Source organism: Zeugodacus cucurbitae, chromosome 4 (assembly GCF_028554725.1).
Source record: "Zeugodacus cucurbitae isolate PBARC_wt_2022May chromosome 4, idZeuCucr1.2, whole genome shotgun sequence".
NCBI lineage: Eukaryota > Metazoa > Arthropoda > Insecta > Diptera > Tephritidae > Zeugodacus > Zeugodacus cucurbitae.
Genome location: NC_071669.1, coordinates 22,647,806 through 22,672,237, shown reverse-complemented (window position 1 = coordinate 22,672,237; position 24,432 = coordinate 22,647,806). Strand labels below are relative to the sequence as shown.

At 33.7% G+C, this 24,432-nt stretch overlaps 3 protein-coding genes across 3 annotated transcripts in view; 2 read left to right on the top strand and 1 right to left on the bottom strand.

Moving 5' to 3' along the window:
* LOC105214590 (bicaudal D-related protein homolog) overlaps positions 1–24,432 on the top strand; it is an 83,855-nt gene that overhangs the window by 2,568 nt on the left and 56,855 nt on the right. Inside the window, exon 2 of the mRNA XM_011188102.3 lies at positions 3,220–3,882. Within this exon, the coding sequence (XP_011186404.1) occupies positions 3,430–3,882 (453 nt within the window). The 5' untranslated portion in view covers positions 3,220–3,429. The remainder of the gene's footprint in view (positions 1–3,219; positions 3,883–24,432) is intronic.
* LOC128921335 (uncharacterized) lies at positions 7,628–8,573 on the top strand. Its single transcript, XM_054228575.1, has 2 exons — positions 7,628–8,030; positions 8,091–8,573. Exons 1-2 carry the CDS (start codon positions 7,906–7,908, stop codon positions 8,542–8,544), a joined length of 579 nt encoding a protein of 192 aa, XP_054084550.1. The 5' UTR covers positions 7,628–7,905; the 3' UTR covers positions 8,545–8,573.
* On the bottom strand, positions 9,234–10,476 carry LOC128921334 (uncharacterized). The gene is made up of 3 exons (XM_054228574.1): positions 10,237–10,476; positions 9,984–10,173; positions 9,234–9,921 (listed from the first exon to the last, which is right to left on the bottom strand). The coding sequence occupies exons 1-3, from the start codon at positions 10,245–10,247 to the stop codon at positions 9,265–9,267; spliced, it is 858 nt and encodes a 285-aa protein (XP_054084549.1). The 5' UTR covers positions 10,248–10,476; the 3' UTR covers positions 9,234–9,264.

The following is a 24,432-nucleotide window of genomic DNA, read 5'->3' as shown; positions in this document are numbered from 1 at the left end:
TAGAAGTGGCAACACCAAATAAAAAAATATAAACAGATTTTCAATGCTACAACATTAAAACCGCGAGAACAGTGACCAAAACTGCAATGACAAAACAAAATGCGAAGCAAAATAGCGAAGTCAAATAAGAATAAAAATAATTCCACTGAAAAATATACTAAAATAAAAAAGAAATTAAAAAATATTTAATGTAACCCGGTGCAAACGAAAAAAGTCAACAGCGCGTGAAAAACAAAGCGGTGCGGTGGCGCAAACGTGGGGGCGGCAGACGCACTAACAGATACACAGTAATTAGAATAGAGTGCACACACACATATATAGTTAAAAGTGAGGATGCCGCCTGAAGATAATGACAGATAAGGCAGTAGAACAGAAAAGTGAAAAACTAGAATAAAACAATAATTCAGCGGAAGAATTTCGAAATTATGCAAAAAGATTAGTTAGCGTTACTTTGTTGTTTACAATTGTTAGCTACATAGCTGGTACTACGAGAAGTACGCCCCCAAGTGTGCAAGTGTTTTGTGCGTGTTGATTTTGCGTATGAATGAATGTTGGCTCTATTTCTACTATATATGTTTGTTTGTATGTATTTGTGTGCATGCGTGTATTTTATGTGCTCTACTAACTTTGCATGCATTCACAGCTATAAATAAAGTTCATGCCGACACATCTCACACACACACACAACACTATGCTTACAACAAAAAGAAATGCTAATTTTTATATGTGCAACTAACTAACTAGTGCAACCACACGAAACATACAGCTTTAACGACCTTATGTAAAGTTAAATGATGGCACACATACTTACATATATAAATACATATATATATTATACAGACATACATAAACAAATATATATATATATATACATATAGCTACACTTATCTTATAAAAATAGTTAACTCCCTTGTTTTAGCAATATTTTCCACCTTCTGCTCTTCTTTAATGCGGCATAAGCTTTGCCATACATACATACATTCATGCATGCAAACCGTCAGCCATGTCGAAATGGGAAGCGACACCAAACACTTTGTACAATTTCAAATCCAAGTAAATGCAACGGCAAAGTAATTTAACATGAAACGTAAAAGTGACACCGAAACTCTTCTGGCACTGCCATATTGACGTAAGCACATACGTACTTACGTATGTATGTATGCAATTGCATGCATTATAACTACTGTTGAGGTAAAAGCCGCTTAACGTGCGCTGACCTTCAGTGCAACTGCACCAAAGCACCAACAACTAATACAAACACCCAAACACATATTCAAATATCAGTTACACACCCACAAACAAATATGTAAATATATAACAAATGCAAAGGAAGAAATAAAAGTGTAAAAATATGCAACGAAAAAACGCTGCTGCATTGCTTGGGGGTGGTGTGGTGGCACCTATGTATGTAAGGCGGGCATATCATTACCACCAAGTGGAACTAAACGCTGTTGGCCAACATTGTAGATAAACGGTTCATGGGTAGTTTAGCTGCATAAATCATTTTGCTTGCGCAAAAATCTAAAAGTGGCGGGGAAAGTCTAAAAATCATTGGTAGCAGTAAACTGCACTGGCACAAAATTTCCATGTGACCTTAGTTGCCCCGAAATATGAAGAAATGTAAACTATATACCACTACAATGAGTCGGATGTCCCCCATTTGCTTGCTGCACTTTTCGTGTTTTGGATTCTTCTCTTTCTTATTGGCCTCATTCCAATGTGTACGGTCATTCTGTGCACTTTATGGAGTTGGAGTTGGCTCGACAACTTGCTACAATTTGAAATAGGCTGACGTATTTTTCAAAAATATTGGAGAGTGAACAGATAAAATTAAGTCTTTAAAATTACGGTTCCGTTTCGTTTACGTAAAACTATCAGATATGAGAACGGAATTTGTCAAAATTTCAGTGTAGTTTAGATACAATTTAGGTATTTTCCACTTTTTCAGAGCCTATTTTAGACTAGTTGGCGATAACTCGCAGCAAATAGTATGACCTAGTTGCCTTTATCTTGGTCTTTCGTAAGCAGAGAGGCATTTGTCTTCTTCTACTAACATCTGCTGAGTCCGCTCTGAATAAGTTTAGAGTTGGAGTATCGGCATCAGTTTGAAATTCTTTATTGAGTACTTAGAGCACCGTTCTCCGCTTAAGCAGATTTGTTATAGGTACAAAACAGTTTTTCAATACATGAGCTTGAACTTCAACAGCTGTCTGGCATCTCAAATCACTTGCCATAAGCTGTCCAAGCGTGATCGCCGATACGGGGGATGAACCATGAACCTAATCTATTCTAAACGTCTAAACTATCCAGGAAATACTCCTCTACTTTTTTACTGGGAATCGGAGGAAGATTTATATTATATAGTATTGCAAGTTGTGGATATGAGCACTTCTGGGTCCAAACTTTCAAGCTTATTGAAAATATAATTAGGTCGAACCCGTAGACATGCATACTAGACCCAAAGTAGTACTTTTTGACTAAAGCTCCTTGGTTGATCTCGTGGATTTCATTTGTAAATTTGTTGAATCGTTACCGTAAGTCAACAACATTGGCATTGGTCTCCTCGAACAAATATTGTACCTCTTAACTTTAAAGATAGTGAATGAAGGAAGAATATAGGTACGAGAAAAAAGAGAAGAAGAAGAAAGCACATGAATTTTCACTTTGTTTTAAATATTTTGAAGATTACCTTTCCTCGCTTCTGATGGTGGCGGAATTCGGCATGTTTGTAAGAGATTCACAGATAGGACAATTTTTCAATGACAGTTTCTTTTTGTGTTCTCAAAGAACTGTTGTAAGTCGTTGAAGTCGTTATTGTAATTTTGGATATTGTGAAATTATATCCAAAATTATTTTGACAAATCAGTTACTGATATAATACAAATCAGTATCCATTCCGATAACAAAGACCCGACGAACGTGGAAACGTTACCCCCAATAATGATTTCAAAATCTGTCAGAATTTTTGAGTACTTAACCCCCTTTAAACAGCAGTTTAGTGATTGGTTTTAAGCATTCAATTAGTTTCATTGAGATAATCTTGTATATATTACTCATATCTTTGTTGGTGTTGGACTAATCTATTTCACATTCATTAAATGTCTTGTATATAAAAACCGTCAACGTAATTTCGCCACAAGCCTCGTTATGTACAATAATTAAGAACAAATTAAACATTTATTTACATACTATATATATATAAATATTACTTCATTCAAGGCATCAACTTGCATTTTAATACATAAATAACCAAGCAAAAAAAGGAAGGAAAATATATTACGTCTAACTCGCAAAAGCTTCAAACCATCATCTATCAAACATTTATGAGTAAATACTAAACATTTATGAGACTAAATATTACAAATAACTCTGTGTGATTTGTGAAACATTAAAAAATCGACGTGTACAAAATGCGCGCTTGGGTTGAATATGCATAAACCTTGGCTAAATCGTAGATCTTTATACGCTGAGCGCGATCGTGATGATCCAACGATGCACAATTATCATCACAACGGTTTGCACTCTGCAACGGCTCTAAAGCATAAACAGCAAAGCACGTTGATGTCGTCGTCGTCGCCGTCGTCGTCAATGTCGTTGTCATCGTCGTTGTCGTCGTCGTCGTCGTCGCCATCCTCAACAACGAACATTTTACATAATTCAAGTATTGGTTCCATTAATTTAGAGGATTACATAACCGCTATGGAGGCACGTACCAAAGCACTAGATCGTCAACAATCCGAAGTTGATGTATGGGCACAATTACAACAAAAAGAATCGGATATATTACTAGCCGCCGAGCTGGGTAAAGCGCTCTTGGAGAAGAATGAAGAATTAGTGAAACAGCATGAGAAACTCATCGAGGACTATTCCATGAAAATCGAGGTAAGTCTGAACCTTGAATAAAAATAAAAATAATTACACAGTTAAATGAACTTTGTACGAGGAAATTTTTAGGGAACGGGGCGCATGTCACGCCCCGCAACTAGCATTGAAAACCAATGAAAACCGAAGTCATTAACTATTGACTTCCTTAGTTTCTTCAACTTTTCCGTGGCAGATAAGAGCGCTATTAGCGTAATGGCATGTAAATAGGAGTGTAGGCATTTGTCAACAAAGTCGCTGAAGTAAAGTTTAACTAACCTCTAGCGAGGCCACTATGCTAATTACCTTCTTAGGTACGCCATACACCCGTTGGGGGCGTTAGTTGCGTATAGACTATTTAGACAGGAGCCAATGAGCCGATGTGCATGACACACCTTGAACTTAACGCACAAATGTTTATCAGAAAACAACAGACTATATACTCGTATGTCCATATATATATATGTCTGTATGTATATAGTATCTCCATTCAATTAGCCGATATTAGAAAGTAAAACCATATTGACGCAGCAACAATTCGTATAGTTTGAAGAGCGCAGTACAGCTTGCTGTTAGAGCGAGCAAACAAATAATAAAAAATACTAGAATATCACTTATAGAATTCATAATTTTTTTTTTATGTGGCACATTTACCTTCTGGGAAAAGCGAAAGCTATAAAACCACAAAACCGCCGAACGAAAAACTATAATGAAAAGAAAAGCAAAAATTATTAGTGAAACATATATACATATGTATGAACGAAAAGTTCAAGGCCAAACGACACGAATGACATGCTCGATTGACGAATATCATACATACATACACACACACAACTGATAGCTTTAAGCTTTCAACTTGCGTTCTTCCGAGCACCTGCTTGCGCTTATCGTGTAATGGCTCGTGTCGCATGTAAAGTGTTGTAGGTGCAGTTAAGTTTTTATATAGTTTGATAGCCTTTCAGTGGCGCTACACCTGTCTGTCTTTCGCACACTCTTGGCTGACTAGTGATTTTTTCTTTGATTATTCATCGCGTATGCAAGGCGTTGTTCGTTCGTGGGGGGGTTCACTGATAATGAATTGTGACTCGTGTCACTGTAAATACGCGCCTGAAGTGTCAAGGCATTGATAGTGTTTTAAAAGTTCATGTTCAAGACACATGTGTAGGTATGTTCATATACGATGATTACTAGAAATGTGGCGGTACTTAATGATGAGGCTAAAGAGGCTTGTTCGAAAAGAAAGGTGAACATGATATTCTTCCATAAAATTCGAACTTCAGGGAATAACATTTTTGAACAGTTTTAAACTATAAGGTGTCCCAATGCGATAGAAATATTTAAAAATGTTTCGTCAGTCCATTTTATAAGTACTTTCGTACCAATAAAAGTTACCAATATCCAAATCAAGGCTATCAAATTACAGTTAAACTTCCATAACTCGAAGTTCTATAAATCAAAGTTCTCGATAACTCGAACTCTTGAATTGGCAATAGAAGTAAAATTTTATAGAAATACTTTGTATAACTCGAAGTTTTTTTGTGGATTGTGTTGATTCGAGTTAGGGAAGTTCAACTGTATTTCGATAATGAAAAAATTGTTCGAACAGAATTCGAAATATCGAACTGTATTGATTTCGATATAATACTTTGGTTTCGGATTCTGTTGATATTATTGTCTCATATTTTTATAGAACACTTCAGATAGACTTACAGAACGATTTATCTTTTGAAAATTGAAATTGAAACTGGTAACGATAAAAAAAAATTAATGACCCCAAAAGAAGAAGAAAATGATTTACTTGTAGATCAGATTGGAAAAAACTATCAATAAGAATATATTTCATGCAAATTCAAGATCATTTTCAGTTTGTATTTTCAAGTTAGATTGATCCGAACTTAAACTTCTTTTAGTCCTTAATTATCTATCTTTGCGCTTAATTATATATGTTACTAATAGGTCTTTTCTCAAAAAAATTTAATATTTATTCTGTCTTGTGCTCGGATTTTCTAATTGTAAATGAGAGTAGACCAGCGTAATATGAAGATATTTTTTTGTTCTTTTATCATGTAAAAAATGGAACATATTCAAAGAGAAAATGCAGCATTTATATAATGTTGAAATATAAAGAGGTAGCATTTTCATCGAGAAAAGAAAACGCTATAAGACAATATATAACTGTTCTATTATAGGACAATATAGAATTGATGCATTACACGAGCTATAGAATATACCAGCTTGATAAATTAATTTTTTGATGACATGCTTATGCACGAAGGAACTCTCCATGCTGTATATAGAGGGGGATTTGACGACACTTGGCTATAAATGTTTGGGAAATTTACCACATTGGTATTAAAAATTACACTATAGGCCGTTAAAAATTTCATAAACAATACACATGAGTTTTAAGAGATATATAAACATAATATATATATATATACATATATGTTTATATATATATATTTCATATATATGAACATGTGTCATATGTATTTATATTTGATATTGAACTTCTAATGACGCAACTGTTTAAACACAACTCTACATAAGGCAATTAAATATTTATAATTCATAGGGTGTTTCCAAATTAATTTTGGTGTCTAAGTTATAAATACTTTAAGTCCCTTCTTAAGAACGTCAGGGAAGAGGCATTTCACTTTTCAAATTGGACGGTTAGGTTCAATTTGTAATTATAGTCATTTGCCAAAACAAAAACTTAACGGACATTTTTAATTATCAAAATAATTATAAAAATAATTTCAAAAAAAAACATATTTCCCAAACACCCTTTAAATATATACATATGTACTATGTATGCCACCATTAGCTCGGGTACAATAACCGCCTGTTACAATATGAAAAACCTTCTGCGCCAACAAACGCAAGACATTCGAAACAGGTAAATAAACAAAGTGAATACAAAAACGCAAATGAAATGAATGTAATGGTGGAATAATCGATGGTATGGCGTTATAAAGGGAAATACCAGCTAAGGCTAAGAATGGGGTAGTTAGCCCGTGTTATAACGATGATAGGGGTACGCAGACAATATGTCCAATCGACAGTGCAGATAGTTGTTATAATGAAGACAGCGTGTGTGTCAAGTCAGTAACTTGGGAAAAAACGTACTTCGGAATATATATGTATATATATTCATATAGTAATGAATGTATAAAAATAGGTAATTCTGTATTTCAGTGAAATATGATGAAAACGCAGAAATCGATAATAATTATTTTTTTGGCAACGACATTTGGTCGCACTCCTATACAAATTGTATTCTCATATTCATATATTTGGTGTTTTTAATTTTCCCATGCGTTGGATGGGTTGATTAAATTTTTATGAGTTTCTTATATACGTACGTAGCTTAGAGTGGACAATTGCGAACTATTTAATATGTATTATACGTTTTCAAGGTTTTTCTCATATTTCACAAATATATTAAATTGTTAATAGCGTTTGATAACTTAAGAAGTATTCAGTCAACGAAGTCATAGAAAACGAGTTTAAACAGTCCATTAACAGTATTTTTTCCGTCCAAGATTAAAGATGTTGGAACACAGAAGAATATTATTATTATTCAACCCACTTTCAACAATTTAAAATATTATAAAAAAATTTAAGATTTTGGCTTTTTAATTTCACTTGCCCCCTTTATTCTATTTTAAATAAGTTAAGCTCTTTTCCAAAACATGTTTAGCCGAAAGTATTTTAGCAATTCTTATGAACTAGCCACTATACAAGCTTAATTTTAAGAGTATAACTTTCCTTACTTGGTTATTTAAATACGTGTCGTATAAAGGCCATTTAAAATGAACCCAAAACTTTAAGAACAATGGGCCTAATCATTGAATCCGCAGCGAATTCGATTTCGATTCGATAAGTATTTTCGATCGAAAATTTTTATGCAATCATTCATTCCGTCGATAAACTGCTTTACCACAAAATAAAAATGTCAAACTTCATTGTCGACTGTAAGTTTGACAGGTTTGAAAAATTAAATTGTCTGGAATTTTTATTTCGTTTATATAAATATTTGAAATGGATACAATCGCGTTTAATTTAAGTGATAGTGATAGTGAAAATGGAAATTGTGTAAAAATTCGTCGTGAGCGCAGAAATTTAAGAAATAGTTCAAAAGACATATTGGAAATGGATGATTTTAAGTAAGGATTTAAGCTAAAAAAGGAATACATAACTTCATTTATATGTATACGTATTTACAGTTTCATCAAAAATTTTCGCGTCAACAAAAGAGCATTTACATATATTTTAAGGGAATACGAAAATGTATGTGGAAATGATAAGAGACAAGGTTCTCTTTCCCCGAAATTAAAGCTTGCTGCATGTCTACGTTTCTTTGCCCCAGGCAACTATCAGCATTGCATTGGAAAGGACTTCAATATAAATGTGGCCCAATCGACATTCTGTGGAATATTGGAAGAAGTTCTTAACTGTCTTGAGTACAGGCTATGTTCGAGGCGGATTTCTATTTACATGACTGACAGCGAAGAATTGGAATCAAAAACCTTTTTTTTTGTCAAATCAAAATTTCCAGGCGTGACAATGGCAGTTGATGGAACTCACATAAAGATAATGGCTCCAAAAAGAGATAAACATCTCTATTATAACCGCAAAGGATTCTCAAGTCTGAACGTTATGATTGTGAGGCTTTTATAATTATCTTTTAACTAAGTGTTTATATTCGCTTTTTTGAATGTACATATATATGTAGGTGTGCGACCACAAAATGCAAATACGTTACGTATGTGCTAAATATCCGGGCAGTAGTCACGATTCTCATATATGGGATTTGAGTGACATGAAATCTATCAGCGCTACCAATTATCGGAGAGGAAATGCAAATTTAATATTAGGTGAGAATCCATTGATAAAAATACCATCAACTAATAAAAATATACTCATTAAAGGTGACAAAGGATACCCTCTTCAACCGTGGCTTATAACTCCATTTAGAGAACCAATCACATGCCTTAGAAAAAGAAGATTTAATACGAATCATGCTAAAGGCCGAATAATTGTTGAGAAAACAATAGGTTTATTAAAATCTGTATTTCGTTGCCTTTGCAGTGAACGAGGTCTACATTACGAGCCATTTAAAGCAGCGCGTATTGTTAATTTCTGCTGTGCATTGCATAATATTCGTTTGAATTTTAATTCTAACGAAACTTTTAATGAGCCATACCTGGATACAACTGAAAATGAATATTCCATCGATGATGACAATGATTTAGATGATATGCCCACCGACGAAGCAAGTAGAATAAGAGATAGTTTTTTAGATATTTTTTAATATACATGTTGAATTCATTTTTATTAGACTAAGGTAAAAAACATAAAAATTCATTAAAACGAAATGTTTTGTTAGTTCAAAAAAACTTATGGCTTATTTAAATGTTCAAGTTCTAGTTCTAAAATTTTCTTTTTGGTTTCTAATTTATCTATTGCTATTTTTTCCATGACGGAATTATGTCGCTTCATTTCCTTTAATTTATCCTTTTCAGTTTCATTAAGTTTTCTAAGCCACCTATTTGTGTCGGACTGTTCTTTAATATATTCTTTTTGATGTTTCACAAGCGTGTCCTGCAGTTTTGAAATATTTGTCTCCACTTTTTTTTGGATCGTTATTTGTTCTGTAAGAAGATCCATCTTGTTTGTTTTGTTCTTTTTATGTGGAGTACAGAAAATATCGGCATCCACATTAGATTCTATTGCCTGACCAGGAGTCATATGTGATGTAGGTTCAACCAATTCAATGTCAGGCTGGGAAAAAATTGACTCAACTGGTCTCTTGCTAGCACTACTTGTTGTAGGAATCTCATCAGGGATATTTTCTATTGAAGTGAGTGGTAAGCATCCAAAACTGTTAATGCCTTTTAAGCCCTTCACTGATGTATTGAGTGACAGTATAACACTCACCTCCTCTTCAAGTGAACTTAAAGAAACTTGGCTGAAGGGCCCACCACCTGTTCCAGAAATGTGTTTTGCATTTTTTACCATTTTTTTCTTTGTTGCAAACTTAAAATCTGTCCAAACCTAGTTATAGGTTAAGAAAAAAGTTTAATAGCCGATAATTTACAAATTATGATTTTTCATACCTTCTTCCATCCAGTTCTGTCCTTGATTGGAGGACCTAAAGCGTTCAGTTTATTTGATATTTCTTCCCAAAAACTATTCAATTCGCCTGGTGCTCTCTGCGAAAATCCTTTCGCTATGTCGGGGTGTAACTTCATTTCATTTACTAACACTTCAAATTGTGTTTTATTAGTGTGTTTTTGTCTCTTATCTCTAAAATTTCAATTTAAAACATAATTAAATGCGTCATTAACAATTTTTTATATAAATACTTACAAATTTTCCATTTCTTTAAAATTTCCGCAACACACTCACCAACGGATTGATTTCGATGCAAATTTTCGATATTGCGGTATCAATGATTCCGAAATTAGTGACATCTATGTGCCGCGGAAAGCATTTTATCGCGTCGGTAACTAAGTTCAATTCGATCGAAAATGTGACTATCGATACGGATTCAATGATTCCCATGTAAAATTTTTCGATCGAATCGAACCATTTTTCGATCGAAACGGATTCAATGATTAGGCCCAATGTTCTGAACTTATCAGAATATAATAGACTGATTACTAAACTTTCAAGAAAATAGTTGAGTGGTTTCTAAGTGTATAGATCACATTCGAATTTCAACCAATCTATAATTTAACTACTTTGGTTCTATGTATCTTATTTAGCACAGTGATGTTCGGAGAAGTCGCAATTACCTTCATCTGTAGATCGTTACAGCACCTTTCACAAGATCCTCCAGTATGAAAAATATAGTGAGCTTCTACGGAAATTAAAGTAACAACTATCCCTCTCTACATTTATTTACCTTCATTCTGAGACAATCATTAAATCTGTATTGCGGAACTAACACCTTAAGAGATAGTTCCACAGCCATGAAACAATTAATTTCGTTTATGAACACACCGAGTTGAACCAACATCGTTTGTTACTACTTCAAAATTTTGAAAACCGGGTTAAATCTACATCGTTGGTTAGTACTTAAAATTTTGGGAAATTTGCATGTCTATATTAATATTTTATGGAGTTTTCTATATTCATCATATCTGTTAGAAGAGTTACTGGAATGTAGTTCTCAATATGCCGACGTTTTCTGAAAATAAGCTATCTTGTATATAAGATACAATTTTCTAATATTATTATAATTAGTAGAACCTATTCTTAATGTTATAAGTATTCTTTCAAGAATGATTGAAATAGAGATTACAGCAGGTTCCTCCCGTTTCTATTTTTTGAGGGCAAATACTGTTTCGTGTCGCCATGAATAAAGGGAGAAGATGACTTTGTATATAATTATAATGAAAGTTTGATGGCTCGTTTAAATATTATGAAGGACTTACCAATTTTATCGATATAATTTTCGGTATTTTATTCCGAGAAATTCGATACTGTTATTCAAGAAATGGTCTTATTGGCAATGCGAAAATGTTCTTCTTATTAATGTATCTCTTCACTTAATATCTATAACATAGAACGTTTAATCTTGTATTTAGTTGAAAACTCTATTTCTTAATTGAAGACTAATATCTTTAAGTTTTTAGTCTCCAAATTAATTTTTTTTTTGTTAAATTTTTGTTTAATAGTTCGTTTTTACACAGACTGGCTAAAAACTTAGCAATTTTATAAAAACATGCGGTAGTCTAACACCTCTAAAGACATGCCTGTATTTTCGTAAACAATCTAAAGCAATTATTTTAATCAATTATTTTTTCCTCAAACATAAATGCCTCACATGAATTGCTCATGATTTATGTATGTAAGTGTCGGAGACAACAGCTTATCTTACATACCTCGAGTCACTTAGCCAAGCTAGCACTTCACTAATTCGCCAAGTGCTGGAAGCTGTGTGCCTTTGGAAGCTGGTAAATTACGGCACTTTACAATGGATTAAATTATAATTGTTTACAATTTCCAATCTATGCTCAATAGTCACGCATTCAAGCTAAACAACCGACTGCGCCGGCAAAGCCTTCAGTCTTTGTGGCTTAAATTAAAGTGTGGCTTAAGTTCTGCAATTATAGCAAATGTATATTTATGTATGATGTAGCTGTTGAATTACATATTTCAATTTTGCCAAAGGTGCTAGTTAGCCGCGTTGATTTTGAAAGCCTTCGCATTCAATTCTTCTTTGTGGTGTTTTTAGCACGACGTGTAAACTTGAAATGTTAAGATTTACTAGCCAAGTGGTAATTTTGTTAAATCACTCGGAAATATTTGCTATAATTAAAAATTAGTAGCACGTTTTGTAGAGTTTCATAGTACTTATCTTGCTTCTGACCTCAGTGTGATTGGTCAGCTGGATTGTAGTTAGCTTGTGCACGGCTTTGAAAATATGCCGATCATTGCAATCTTCAAACTTTTGTTATCATTTTGTAGTATGATAAGGCTTTTATTTCAAAATAGCTCTAAGTATAAGTGATTTTTTCAACGACCATTCTCTTGAGATCTGAGATCATATATAAATCAAATATTATTTATTTCTCTATTTATTATGATTGAATATTCCCAAAATCTCTCTTTGAAGTGATCCAAAATTAAATTATGTTTTCGTTCGAAACGAAAATTTATCAAACCAAATACGAATAGTTTCTCCGAATGGTTCACATTCCATCCTCTAGAGTTCTGAGATCACATATAAATAAAAAGTCTGGATTTATTATGATTAAATAGTCCCAAACATTGCTCGAAATCTCTCTTTGCATTAAATGATGTTTTCGTTCTAAACAGTCCCTCTTGGAACTTCACTGGGTTCATCATCTTATACGGCCTATACGAAATTTTACAAACCATTATTGGGTAGTTTCTCTGACTGGTTCACGATCCATCAAGTAATATTTTCTCTTCAAGATTTTCTCAAAAGAATCTTTGTTACATTTTTCATATGATACCAAAAGTGTTCCAAAGTACAGCCCAACTGTGAAGTTTTGTAGAAGTTATTCATCGAGTAATTAAAAATTAAAAGTGTTTAGTAGGTCCACCATCAATACAAATCAGTAATTAAATTTTCATTTTTTTTAATTTACACCACACAACCAAAATTCAATTCGGCTGGCAACCTTGACTTTCGGTATCATTAATCAATCGGTTTCTCTGAGTTTGAGTGCAGCTGTTGAGTTGAGTTGAAAGCGAATTTAAGCTAGTAGACATTTAGTAGACTCAATATATTGTCTTGAAACATGATTTCAAATATTTTAAGATTTCCCTTAGTGAAGTCTATTCTCATACAATTACAGACACACGGGATCGTATACATACATACATAGTTGTGTATAAGCTTCCAATTTGGTAATCTAAAGATTACGGACTTCAATTTATTAATTAAAAAATTAATTAGCATCTTAAGAGATAACAATAGATTTCTTGCGTGCTGCTTATAACAATATACGTTAGAAATGTAAGCTACTGTAGGCAATAATTAAAATTTAATTTAGTTACTTTTAATTATCGATTAGATTATTGTAAAAAATCTAACTAGACCAGACTCGACTCAAGATTATTGTTAAAAATGCTACTTATTTCTAATCATTTATTTCTGCCAGCTTTCTTTTCACCAACAACATAGTCGTTTTCAATTCTTCTTCACCTGTTTTATTATCATTTTTATCATATCCTCTTTATTTCTTATTTCTTATTTAGCATTTTTTCAATTATTTTCTTCGTTTTGATGAACGACAACTGCACACAGTTCATCTAGATAGCGGCACTGCAAAGAAGCTAAAGCCAATCTCTCACGTAAGATCACGTAGAGGTCTGAAATGAAACTTTCTCTATAAAAAGTGATTTGCTAAAAATAAAGAAAAGAATATTTGAGACTTTTACACATTACTCTGTATATTCACTTCACTTTTGCTACAGAGAATATTAATATATATCTCAGATAGTTGTTGTATTATAGTTCCCTGAACTAGTTTGATCACAACAGAAGTCTCAGACTACTCGCTTCTCAATCGCTGTCTCCAAAGCCAGAAAGCTCATATATCTTCGAAATATTTCATTCAAACTGGTCAAGAACCAACTTAGAAACAGAGTTCGTCATTATTCAAAGAGAAATTGGAACTAGCCGAAGGACCTCGCTAATAGAGTGAGAAAAATATTTATTTATAAATATTCTTATATATGTAAGTTTTTTGTGCTATGCTGATCATACTAGATTCTCTAATTTTTTATTCAAAAATAAAAAATTTGATCCACGATTTTAAAATGAAATTGTAATATTTCCCTACGGTTTTGTGTAAGTTTCTTCATATTTGTTAATTTGCTGAATTTCTAGCTAATTTTGAATTGCTTACCGCTAAGTATAATATATAAACCACACTAATTAAAATTTCACGGGCCACACCTAGCTGTATATGTAAATAAATATAAAATTAGATATATTACAACCATATGTATCTGTATATCTGTAAAACACCTCTATATTCCCCATATACCCATCTTCGCAAAGCATAGTAGCACAAAACACACGGGAAGTCAGTCATTGCCTTGGCTTAGGTCACTTCTCATTATTTCTTTGCTTTCTCTATTTTTTGTTGTTTTCCGTTTTTTTTATAATTTCTCATCAACCTAATGGACATTAAGCCCTATTTTTGCGGCAAACATTCTTACACCAAACCCAAGCGGCATTTGGCTGAAACACACAGTGCTATTCAAATATTTCATTTCGCTTGACGTGACAGTTGTCGTTTACCGTTTTTCGCGTGAAATTTTATAAAAACGCAAATGTGAGTGTGTGTGTGTTTGTCCGTGATATATGTTTATATTATGCAGAATGTCCATGTTTTAGCGAAAATAATGAAATATGTAAACTTTTTGGGGAGCGTTGCGCAAAGCAACGACAACAACTCCTGTTAGCTGTGAGCCCTTTTGCGAATTTTCACCTTGAGTTACTTTTCTGTCTCATGGTATTTGAAACATATATATTTTGACACACTTGTAAATCCATATTAATAACAAGAGTTATGAGCGAGTTTAGGCATATCTTGCAGATATTTTTACATATATATTTGCATATATGGAAGCCTAATTACATACGTACATATGTATTTATATTAATATTTTTTGCATTTATTTCATTGGATTTTTGCTCTTTCAATACCTTTTAACCATTTGGTCTCTCCACTAAACACACGAGTGACCTCTAATGACTATTGTTGGCAATTTTTTTTTATATTTCATTCGCTTATTTTTTATTTTTTTTTTTTTAATATTTTTGGTTATTTTGCCATTTTTAGTCACCGAAATGCAAATGAATGCTCTTTGTGCAAATGTTTTTTGTTGCCTACAATAGTTGTTTCAAGCAAAATTCCAAAGCGACTTATGCGCTTTTGCATGCAAATGTAAAAATGTTTATAAACATATGTCATTGATATTGTTGCTTTCGCTCATATACTAATTAATTGTTTCTGTTTTTGCATATGACTAACGATTTTGAAATACGTCAACTATCAATCTTCCGTCAAGTTCGAAATAAGATTGACGTAAGCGCACAAAGAATGGTAAAATATCAAATACTACTTTTGAAGCGTTTTTATTCACTTGTTAAGAAACTCTTAATCTAATTGAAAACAAAAATACTTATACTCGTACACTATTATTCACCAACCACAGTGTACCACAATGGGGTCTGGGCTAACGCACTATGTATCCATATCAATTTCTTATGTCAAATAACTGTGGTTGTCTCAGGTGACGTACGTGGTTGGTGAACATGTTCTATGCACAAACGGTTCAAGAAATTATTAAATAATTCAAAGTTGAAAGAATTGTAGCAGAAAACGTGAGAAATTCTCAAAAATTTTATTTACTCTTTTTCGAAGCACTTTTGTGGCAATATCGATAAAATAGCCTAAGTAGACTTTAATTAGATAAGTATTTAAAGTTCTTAGAAAAAATCTACATGCATTCTCTAACTCCTCTTCTTGTACTATTTTAAGCCTACGTTTCAAAGGTGTTTTCTAATATAAAATACAATTTTAAGTCTCTAGTAAATTGGAGAGAATAGCAAATTATCTTCACTAAAGAAAGTCGACTTAAACTTTTTTTGTGTACTTGTTATTAAAATTTCACATCTAAATGAAAGATAACTATAATTTGTTTCATAAAAAACAATATTCGTGATGACTATTTTGATATAGGTACTATCTCATGGTTCCTAGTTTCTTTTCGTCTGCATCATAGGATTATCAAAAAATATATATAAAGTAATACATATTTCTGTAAATTAATCCCAAGATCGAAAGTTAGAGTGAGCGAATTCTTATAAATATATATATCTTTTTTTTGACATTTCTTTATTTATTGGATCTGCTTGACCAATTTGGATGTTTACGGAGTTTAGATATGCAGTGGAACTTCCATAACTCGAACTTCTATAACTCGAACTTTTGTATTGGCAATAGAGTTTAGAAGTCAAATTTGATACAAATTTCCTTCCATAACTCAAACTTCCTTAAGTTGAACTCTTGAATTGCCAATAGAAGTCAAATTTTATACAAATTTCCTTCCGTTAATCGAACTTTTCGACCAGGGCATAATACAAAATTTAAAATTTTACTATCGAGGCAGAATTTAAAAAGAGTGGCCTTATGAAGACGAACAAAAAATATAATATTACGCTTATGGATTTAAAAAATCATGTAACAAAGGCATGGGATACAGACGTCAAGTGCCAAACAATAACAAGCTGCAATAAACAAAATTCAAAATACATGTTTTAACGTATTTAAATAAAACTGTATGCGAAATAAATAAATAAAACTGTGTAAAAATCTATATTTTACAGCTTTTTAAAAAAAATTGTGTAACTAGAAGTCTCTCTAACTCGAAGTTTTTTTGTGGATTATAGTGATTCGTATTAGAGAAGTTCCACTGTATATTTCTCTCTGCTAATCCTCTACTTCATTCTTTACCATAGTTATATCAAGATCTTTGTGGATATTTTCGTTGCGAATGTAGCATGGTGGACCCGTGATTGCTCTAAGCATTTTTGATTGGAACCTCTGTATTATATGAGAGTTAGTTGCACTGGTCGTACCCCACAGTTGAATGCCATACATCGAAATTGACTTTATGACCGCATTGTATAACAGTACTTTGAACTCTAGTTAAGAATTTTTATTTAAAAGCCAATTTAAATTTGCTGTATATATATATTCTCCATTTTGATCCAATCCTCGGGTTATTATTATGCGATTTGCATCGATCAACGACTTTATTTTATCAATATCGGCTTCAAGAGACCTTCCAGACTTGGTTCATCCACAAAATCGATACTGGCGGAAAGAAATTTGGCAATAATTTTGGCCCTGCTTGAACTTCATTTTTACCCTTTCGACAGTAAAACAGTGAAATATGTCGAAAATGCTGTTTTCGATCTTACATTTTTCATGGGGCACCAAACAAAAACCATTCGAAATTTTTTTACAGAAACTTACCAGATCAGCTGTTCAAATATATAACTGTAAAGCGGTTAAGTGTGAAGTTGGCTACAAAAAAGTTCAATATGATCAGATGTTGTCATCAAACGAAAGTAAATCGTGAATGGCCAAATATATGTATGATGGGAAATTTTTGTACTAGAATTATATTCGGAATAGTTATTTAAAATCCGTGAGTTTTTTCTGTTTAAAAAGGTTTTCTGATCGCTCTATTTGTGTAAGAACACATATTAATGCAAAGAACGGGTTATGATTAAACTATGATAGCAACGGCAACTCTCACATCAACCCGGAGGAACAAAAAACTTAAATTGTATCACTGAAATGGAAGCTTAACTGTTTGAAACCTACAAGAGATCGTAAACCACTAAAAATGCATTTCTTCTGTGAGAAAACTTCAAGTCAATGAATTTTTGAATTTCCCTAATAAACTACATTCTCTTAAAATTCGTATAATATTATTAAACTTGTTGCAACCACAGAATACCGGAAATGTTGACAATTGGCTAACACTGTAACGATAGTACACAATGAGTTAGCCATTACAAGTTTCTTTAAAATACATTTTTTATAAACACACACTCGTGACAGGCAATGAAATGACGAAAAGAAATGTGAGGAAGAATGGTCCAACACAATGACTTGGTAGTGATTATTGCGGCAATTCAAACTATTTACAACACGGTATTGTGGCATTAAGCGGCTTTTAATTGGCTAAGAAGGCGTGTGTGACAATGAGCGTCTAGAAAACGGTAACAACAGTAAATTACCAAGTAATCGTGTGTAATAAACGACGGAGTATAGAAGTAGACACATAAGTGTATTGTACGCATAGATAGTAGGCACAAGTGATATTAAAATGAATTCTTGTGAATATCTAAATGCTTATAAGTAGATATGTTTGGATGTTGCGTATGTGCGTAGGATATTTATAGCATCGACTGTTAAACGCCTTTGTCCGTTAGTCCGAGGGGTCAGAGTCTTATACATATATTCTTTAGCACAAATGTACTCAATTACAGTTAATGTTAGGGGTGAGCTTTAGTCGAAAACCAAAGACTGCATGCAGTCTAAAAAGTTGCTTCTATTTTATTACTATTGCCGCACAATTGGCCAATATCAGTCGCTATAAACTGTTATATATGTGTGCATACAAAGTACAACACCCAATTGCAAGTGCTTTTCGCTGGCTCGCGAATGGGAACGGTAGTCGCGGCTTATGACTGTTGAATGAGTTCTTTGGACTTTTGACGACTTCTACTAACTCCAACTTCCAGCTGCGCGGCGACTGGGTCTTGGACTTCTGCTATCAACACGCCTAAGCGGCGTTATTGCGGCGCAGATTGCGCCAAACGTGTTGTTCTTAATTCGCTACACCATCACCAGTATTGCGGAAATTATTTCTGATTTTTATATACACGGCCACTTTTGCAACGCACGCACACAACTCTACCAAGCTGCCGTCCATGCGTCCGTCTATAAAGTCATAGAAAGACCTCACAACTGGTTTTAAATTACAAATGCAAATTAAAGCAAAAAGAATTGTAAAAGAAAAGCAAAAAATAATAATAAGACACTGGACAAGACTGTGGCCGACAACAGTTGTTAGGCCAAAGGCTAAACTCGCAGAACGTGTAGAAAACGCCAAGTAAAAGGCCATACATCTATATGTATGTCTGCATTTCCAAGCTGAACTTGCTAAGCCTTTCACGCTCGCCACATTTGCCGGCTGAATGGTCGTGAAAGACACGACACGAAGTTCGCTATAAAATCGTTAGAATACTCGTACCAAATAGAATGGCGTCGTTTTGCATTTCGCGCTTGCCGAAATATTTCAGAACGTGTTTTTGTTGTGAATTCCCGTTTCGGTTGACCGCTTGTCTAGCTTTGGAGAATTAAGAAATGCAAATTTTCAGTTTTACGCGCTGCGAGTTGGTCACACGCATTTTTGATGTTGCGAAAAAAAAGTTGGAAAGTGATACTTGGGCGCTTCATCTGCATTTATTTTGGGTGTGTTTTGGCACGTCAAATGTTATGTTTCAACAACTTTATTAACACTTGGATTACTTCAGAGATTCTGGTTTGGTTCAGACGTTGAAGCCGAGTGTTTTTTATTCGATAGAAGTTCTGTTATGAAATTCCTTGTACAACAACTGGGTTAGATTGGTGTGACTCTTCCAAAAGCAACCCAGAAACGTGAGATTTATGAGTCAAGGAAGTAGTAAACAAATGAAAAGTAGAACAACATAGTAGTGGAGGAAAAAAATGTCGTGCATTCACTACAAAATTCAAGTCTTAGAACTGGTACTAGAAGAGTTGGTTGAGGCCTAACATAAAATATAACAAATATCGCAAAGATCCTAAGATCTAAGCGGTATACATATCGAAAGAATCTTAGTAAGAAAGAAAAGAAAGAGCGATCAAGTACTATCTACCTCCAAAGGACTAAATCCTTAAACGTCATGTTATCTGAATTATTTGAACTTTAATTTCTATGGGTTTTATAAAAAAGCACCGGAGCTAGCCTCCAACGTATCAACCGGATACTCAATAGTTAACGTCTACGTAGACAGCCAAGCATCAATCAAAGCAATAAAATCATTACCCATATCGGTCAAAAGTGTTTTGAGTTGCTGGGCAACAGTAGAGAGTGTCGCCAGGAATATCCGGCTACACGTCTATTGGGTGCCAGGGCATAAAGGCATGGATGGCAACGAAATCGTCGACGGGATTGGCAAGATTGGTGTACAGCTGACACCCGAAAACATGATCGACATTGGTAAACCCATGTATTGTCTGTACGACGACATAGACAGGTGCATGACAAAGAGAATCAAAGCGCATTGAAGGATCAAAAGGTCATGTGCAAAGCGGTAGATCAAAAATATACAAGTGTCTTACTTGCACTCGATAGAAAGGACTGTAGGACCATGCTTGGCATGCTTACCGGTCACAGCCCAATAGCAGCGCACGATGACTATAAGATGGGGCTGTCAGATCGGGAGGGACTACGTGACGGCACTCTATCTGGTATCGCTAAGGACCATAACTGGTCTAGGCGTGGGCTACCAGACTAACCTAACCTAACCTATAAAATAAACTGATATGTTACATGCTAAAGGAGATAACTGACGATTGTATAGACAACCCTGTCTCGAGTTTCTTTAAAAGGAGATCATTACTCACGGAACATTGTTCACTGAACAAGGTATTCATTTTTTCTAGGGCCTGTGTAATAAGAACTTCAACAACTAAAACATATTCTATTACCGTTTTCTGACGTAACAACTTGGAAATAAATAAACATATATACAGTAGATTTATGACCTATGACCTGACTACATAATATCATCATCTATAAACATTCACTTTATCCAACGAAAAGGAGCTTTGACCTCAATATATTTGACGTCATTTCCAAGTCCGTTACTCATTAAATATTTGCACATTCTAATGCCTTGTAATTTTTTGTATTATGGTACACATAAAAAGTACTACATTTAACCCACATACTAAGTGTAAGTGTATACTAAAATTTTAGTAAGCAAATACAAAGTGATTTCGCAATGGACAAAGCTGTGCATACGGGTTTAAGCAAACTTCGGGTACATATTAATGTGTGTCTGTTTGTTAAAATGTATACGCGCTATACATATAGCGGTGACATAAACGCTAATGATTTTTATATTCAGGTTACTACTGGCACCTACACACTGTTAAATGTATCACCATAATTAGACAAATATATATATGTATATGTATATATAAACTATGTAAATGTAAACAGTGGCGTGCGTAAATATTATTATGGAGGGCGCGCAAAGAAATTATATGACTGGGAGGAAAATTTTTATGGGAGAAGGTCGTGTTGAAAACTTCATTATAAGGTATCTGCCTGAATTTTTCATTTCTTCACTGAAACTATTTTATTTCACTGCATTTAATTAATATCCTATTTGGTCGCTTAAAATTTGAACAAAAAAGTTTTAGCTTAATTCACTTACTAAGGTTGCGGTATTCCAATTGAACTCCTCAACCATTCCAATATGACCAGAGTCGCATTTTATTAGCTTTTTTTTGCTTACGTCTAACATTATTATAATATAAAAGAGGTTCCCACAAGTGTCGGGTACCAGAAGTTGACGGAACAGATTCGAGATCACTCTTTTTAAAACCGATAAATTATTAGTTTATGTCTACTTGTCTTCAGGACCCTGTAAGAATATGAGAAATATATTATATCCAATAATATCGAGCCTTTGCCGCCATTTTAGCGTAAGCGACAAAAACCAAACTTTACAGGAGAAGGTTTTTTTTAAATACTTTTAACCATTAATGTGGTAGTAATTTAAAAATTTTTTTTCAATTATATATGTAAATGTCTGAAAAGCATTAATGTATGAGAAATTTTAATGTATTTCAGTTCAACTTTACACCCCCAAGGGCGTTCGCCATGGACCAGAACAGGTGGTAATCACATGGCACTATGTCCGACCTATATGGTGGTTGTAATAAAACTTCCCATACGAGCTCCCGTAGCTTCTGACGAGTCGTCAACGAAGTGTGTGGTCTGGTTCAAAGTTCAAGCTAGAGAGTCGAAAGTTAAAAATATTTGGCGTTCCATAAATAGAAAGAAACACAAAATCTCAAATCAAACTTTTTCTTTCCACTAAATCTCCGCAATAGCCCCAACCACCGAACCCAATATTCGTTGGTCAAGATTTTCGGAATGTTTACACAGGCTTAAAGAGACCCTTCTACACTCAATTTTCATGAATGTTATAAATTGAGCTAATAAATCAACAAAGAATAATATATTTAAAGTCAAAGTGTTACAAATAAAGATATCCCAGACAAAAATCAAAGTTATCTACCCTCAATTGTCTAATATATCAGGCTTACCTGCAGAAAATTCAGATTTTTTCATGATTACTTCAAAATATACGCAATTTTGAACCTTTCCCTGTTTTCCAACTCCTTCAAAATAATATCTTAGGATTCAGCATCTTCCATTATGTACCGTTAGTGAGATGTATTAGAATATGTTTAAGTGAATATCAGAGATCCATTATATGTAGGCCTATATTTTATCGATTTAAGTATGCGTTGATTTATTTGGAACCTAATATAGACTATACAGGAATTTCATATCAAAGGTCGAGAAGAACAAAATCAGTTTCAAAACTGTCGATTTCCATAATCCAAGTTTTAGGTGAATTTCCAAAAAAAAAAATTGAACTTGACTGTAGTCCCCACTAAGCTACGCCCTTTACATTGAAAATATCTTTGCTATTGTACATATTTACGTTTACAAATACAGTCTCATTTACATATATACATTTATAAGTATGTAAGTGTATTTGTATATATGATTTAATGCGCTGCCATTAGTCCATCTTTATAATTGAAGTTGAAATGGCAACAAATTCGCATTCGCATTTGCATGCCAACACGCACACGCAAGCGCACACAAACATATACACATATATGTATATATGTATATAATATAAAATAACTGGCGTTGTGGCCGATTCTGGAGCACAACTATAATGTTGTTGTCATTATATGTTTCAACATCAGCTTTTTCATATTTCTTTTGGCTTTTATAAAACAACAACAAAAAGTACGTTGATGGCCGCGTGATGAATGTGCGTACCATACACTATATACAAACATACACACAAATACATATACACTATAAAGCTAAGCGTTGTGTTGAGCTTAGGAGAAGAGTGGGCGGTTGGCAGATTGTTTAGTGCAAATGAACCATAGCATGCTTGTGTGTGTTTGTGATACAGTGATGGTAGAAGTTGAAATGTATGTGTTTTTATACAAATGCGAGTGTGTTTGTGTGCGTGCATTGGTCATAATCGTACCTGTGCCACTCTAGTGTCACATCACATTTACCATAATTACTTGGTGCGTTGTAATTGTTGTTGTTGTCATACGCTGAGGCATACTCTACTCTGACTTTATATAAAATCGCTAGCCAGTTGTTGCTCATTCACACACCGCACACACCCGTCCGGCCCGGAAACCGTAGTATGCAGTTTAACTTTCATATCGAGGTACCCACTTAATGCCAAGCATGTAAGTAGGTGCCTCTCATTTTTTTGTTTTATCGCATTTTTGAGACCAACCAAGATGAGTCAGACAGACAGACTCTTGTGGATATTTTATAATTATTATTCTTTTTTATCGCACTACTCTTTGTGCACTCGTTTCGCAGCAATTTATTTTGCCTTTCAGTTTTTAAGGTTTTTTTGTTGTTTTTATTTTTTTTATATTTTTTTGTTGTTATTTTTGTAGTTTTTTTAATTTTTATTGTTTTATTTATATTGTTTCTCTTCTCTTGAAATATTAAATTTCTAAGCGTATGCATGTATGTATGTGTTGTTGTTGTATAGGTAAGGAACGGAACTGGTTTACACCAGCACTGCCAAATTGGCCAATACCAACAAACAGCTGTGCAAATCTACAAACATACAAATATACTTATTTATATACATATATACCTACAAACAAAAACAACATGCACAGCGTCAAATTGGTTAGCCCCATAAACAAACCACAAAAGCGTTTAAATAAAATGTTGTATGCAAATAAAATTTTACAAGCCATTGTTGTTGTTATTATTTTCTGCTCATTCTTCTATTTCATTTGTTGCTATTTTCTGTTTATTTTTATTTCTGGGCATTTATTTTTTACCTTTTTTTGGTAATTTTGCACAACCAACGGCAGCCCTAAGCGCCGTGGTACATCTGCATTGGTGAATGGTGACTTCATTCAGTTCGGCAAATGGTTCACAGCAATTACATGTTTTTTAAATCTTTCGTAATTCAGTTTAACCAAAAAGTATTTTCCCAGCACCGAAATACTGCGACGACTTTTATGAAATTCATTTAAAATTATGTCCAGCACATGGCGAACTTATGCGATCTCTCTCACACAGCGTTCAGCTTCAAATATTGTTTGTTGTAGTCGGTGGGCGACACTGGTGGGCGATCCATCGATTTTGCACGCCAACACA

Excerpts from the sequence above, each read along its gene's own strand:
- LOC128921335 (XM_054228575.1), top strand. The coding sequence starts at position 7,906 with ATGGATACAATCGCGTTTAATTTAAGTGATAGTGATAGTGAAAATGGA. Across the intron at positions 8,031-8,090 it reads TTGGAAATGGATGATTTTAA|TTTCATCAAAAATTTTCGCG; the intron begins GTAAGGATTTAA and ends ACGTATTTACAG.
- LOC128921334 (XM_054228574.1), bottom strand. Across the intron at positions 9,922-9,983 it reads ACAGAACTGGATGGAAGAAG|GTTTGGACAGATTTTAAGTT; the intron begins GTATGAAAAATC and ends ACCTATAACTAG.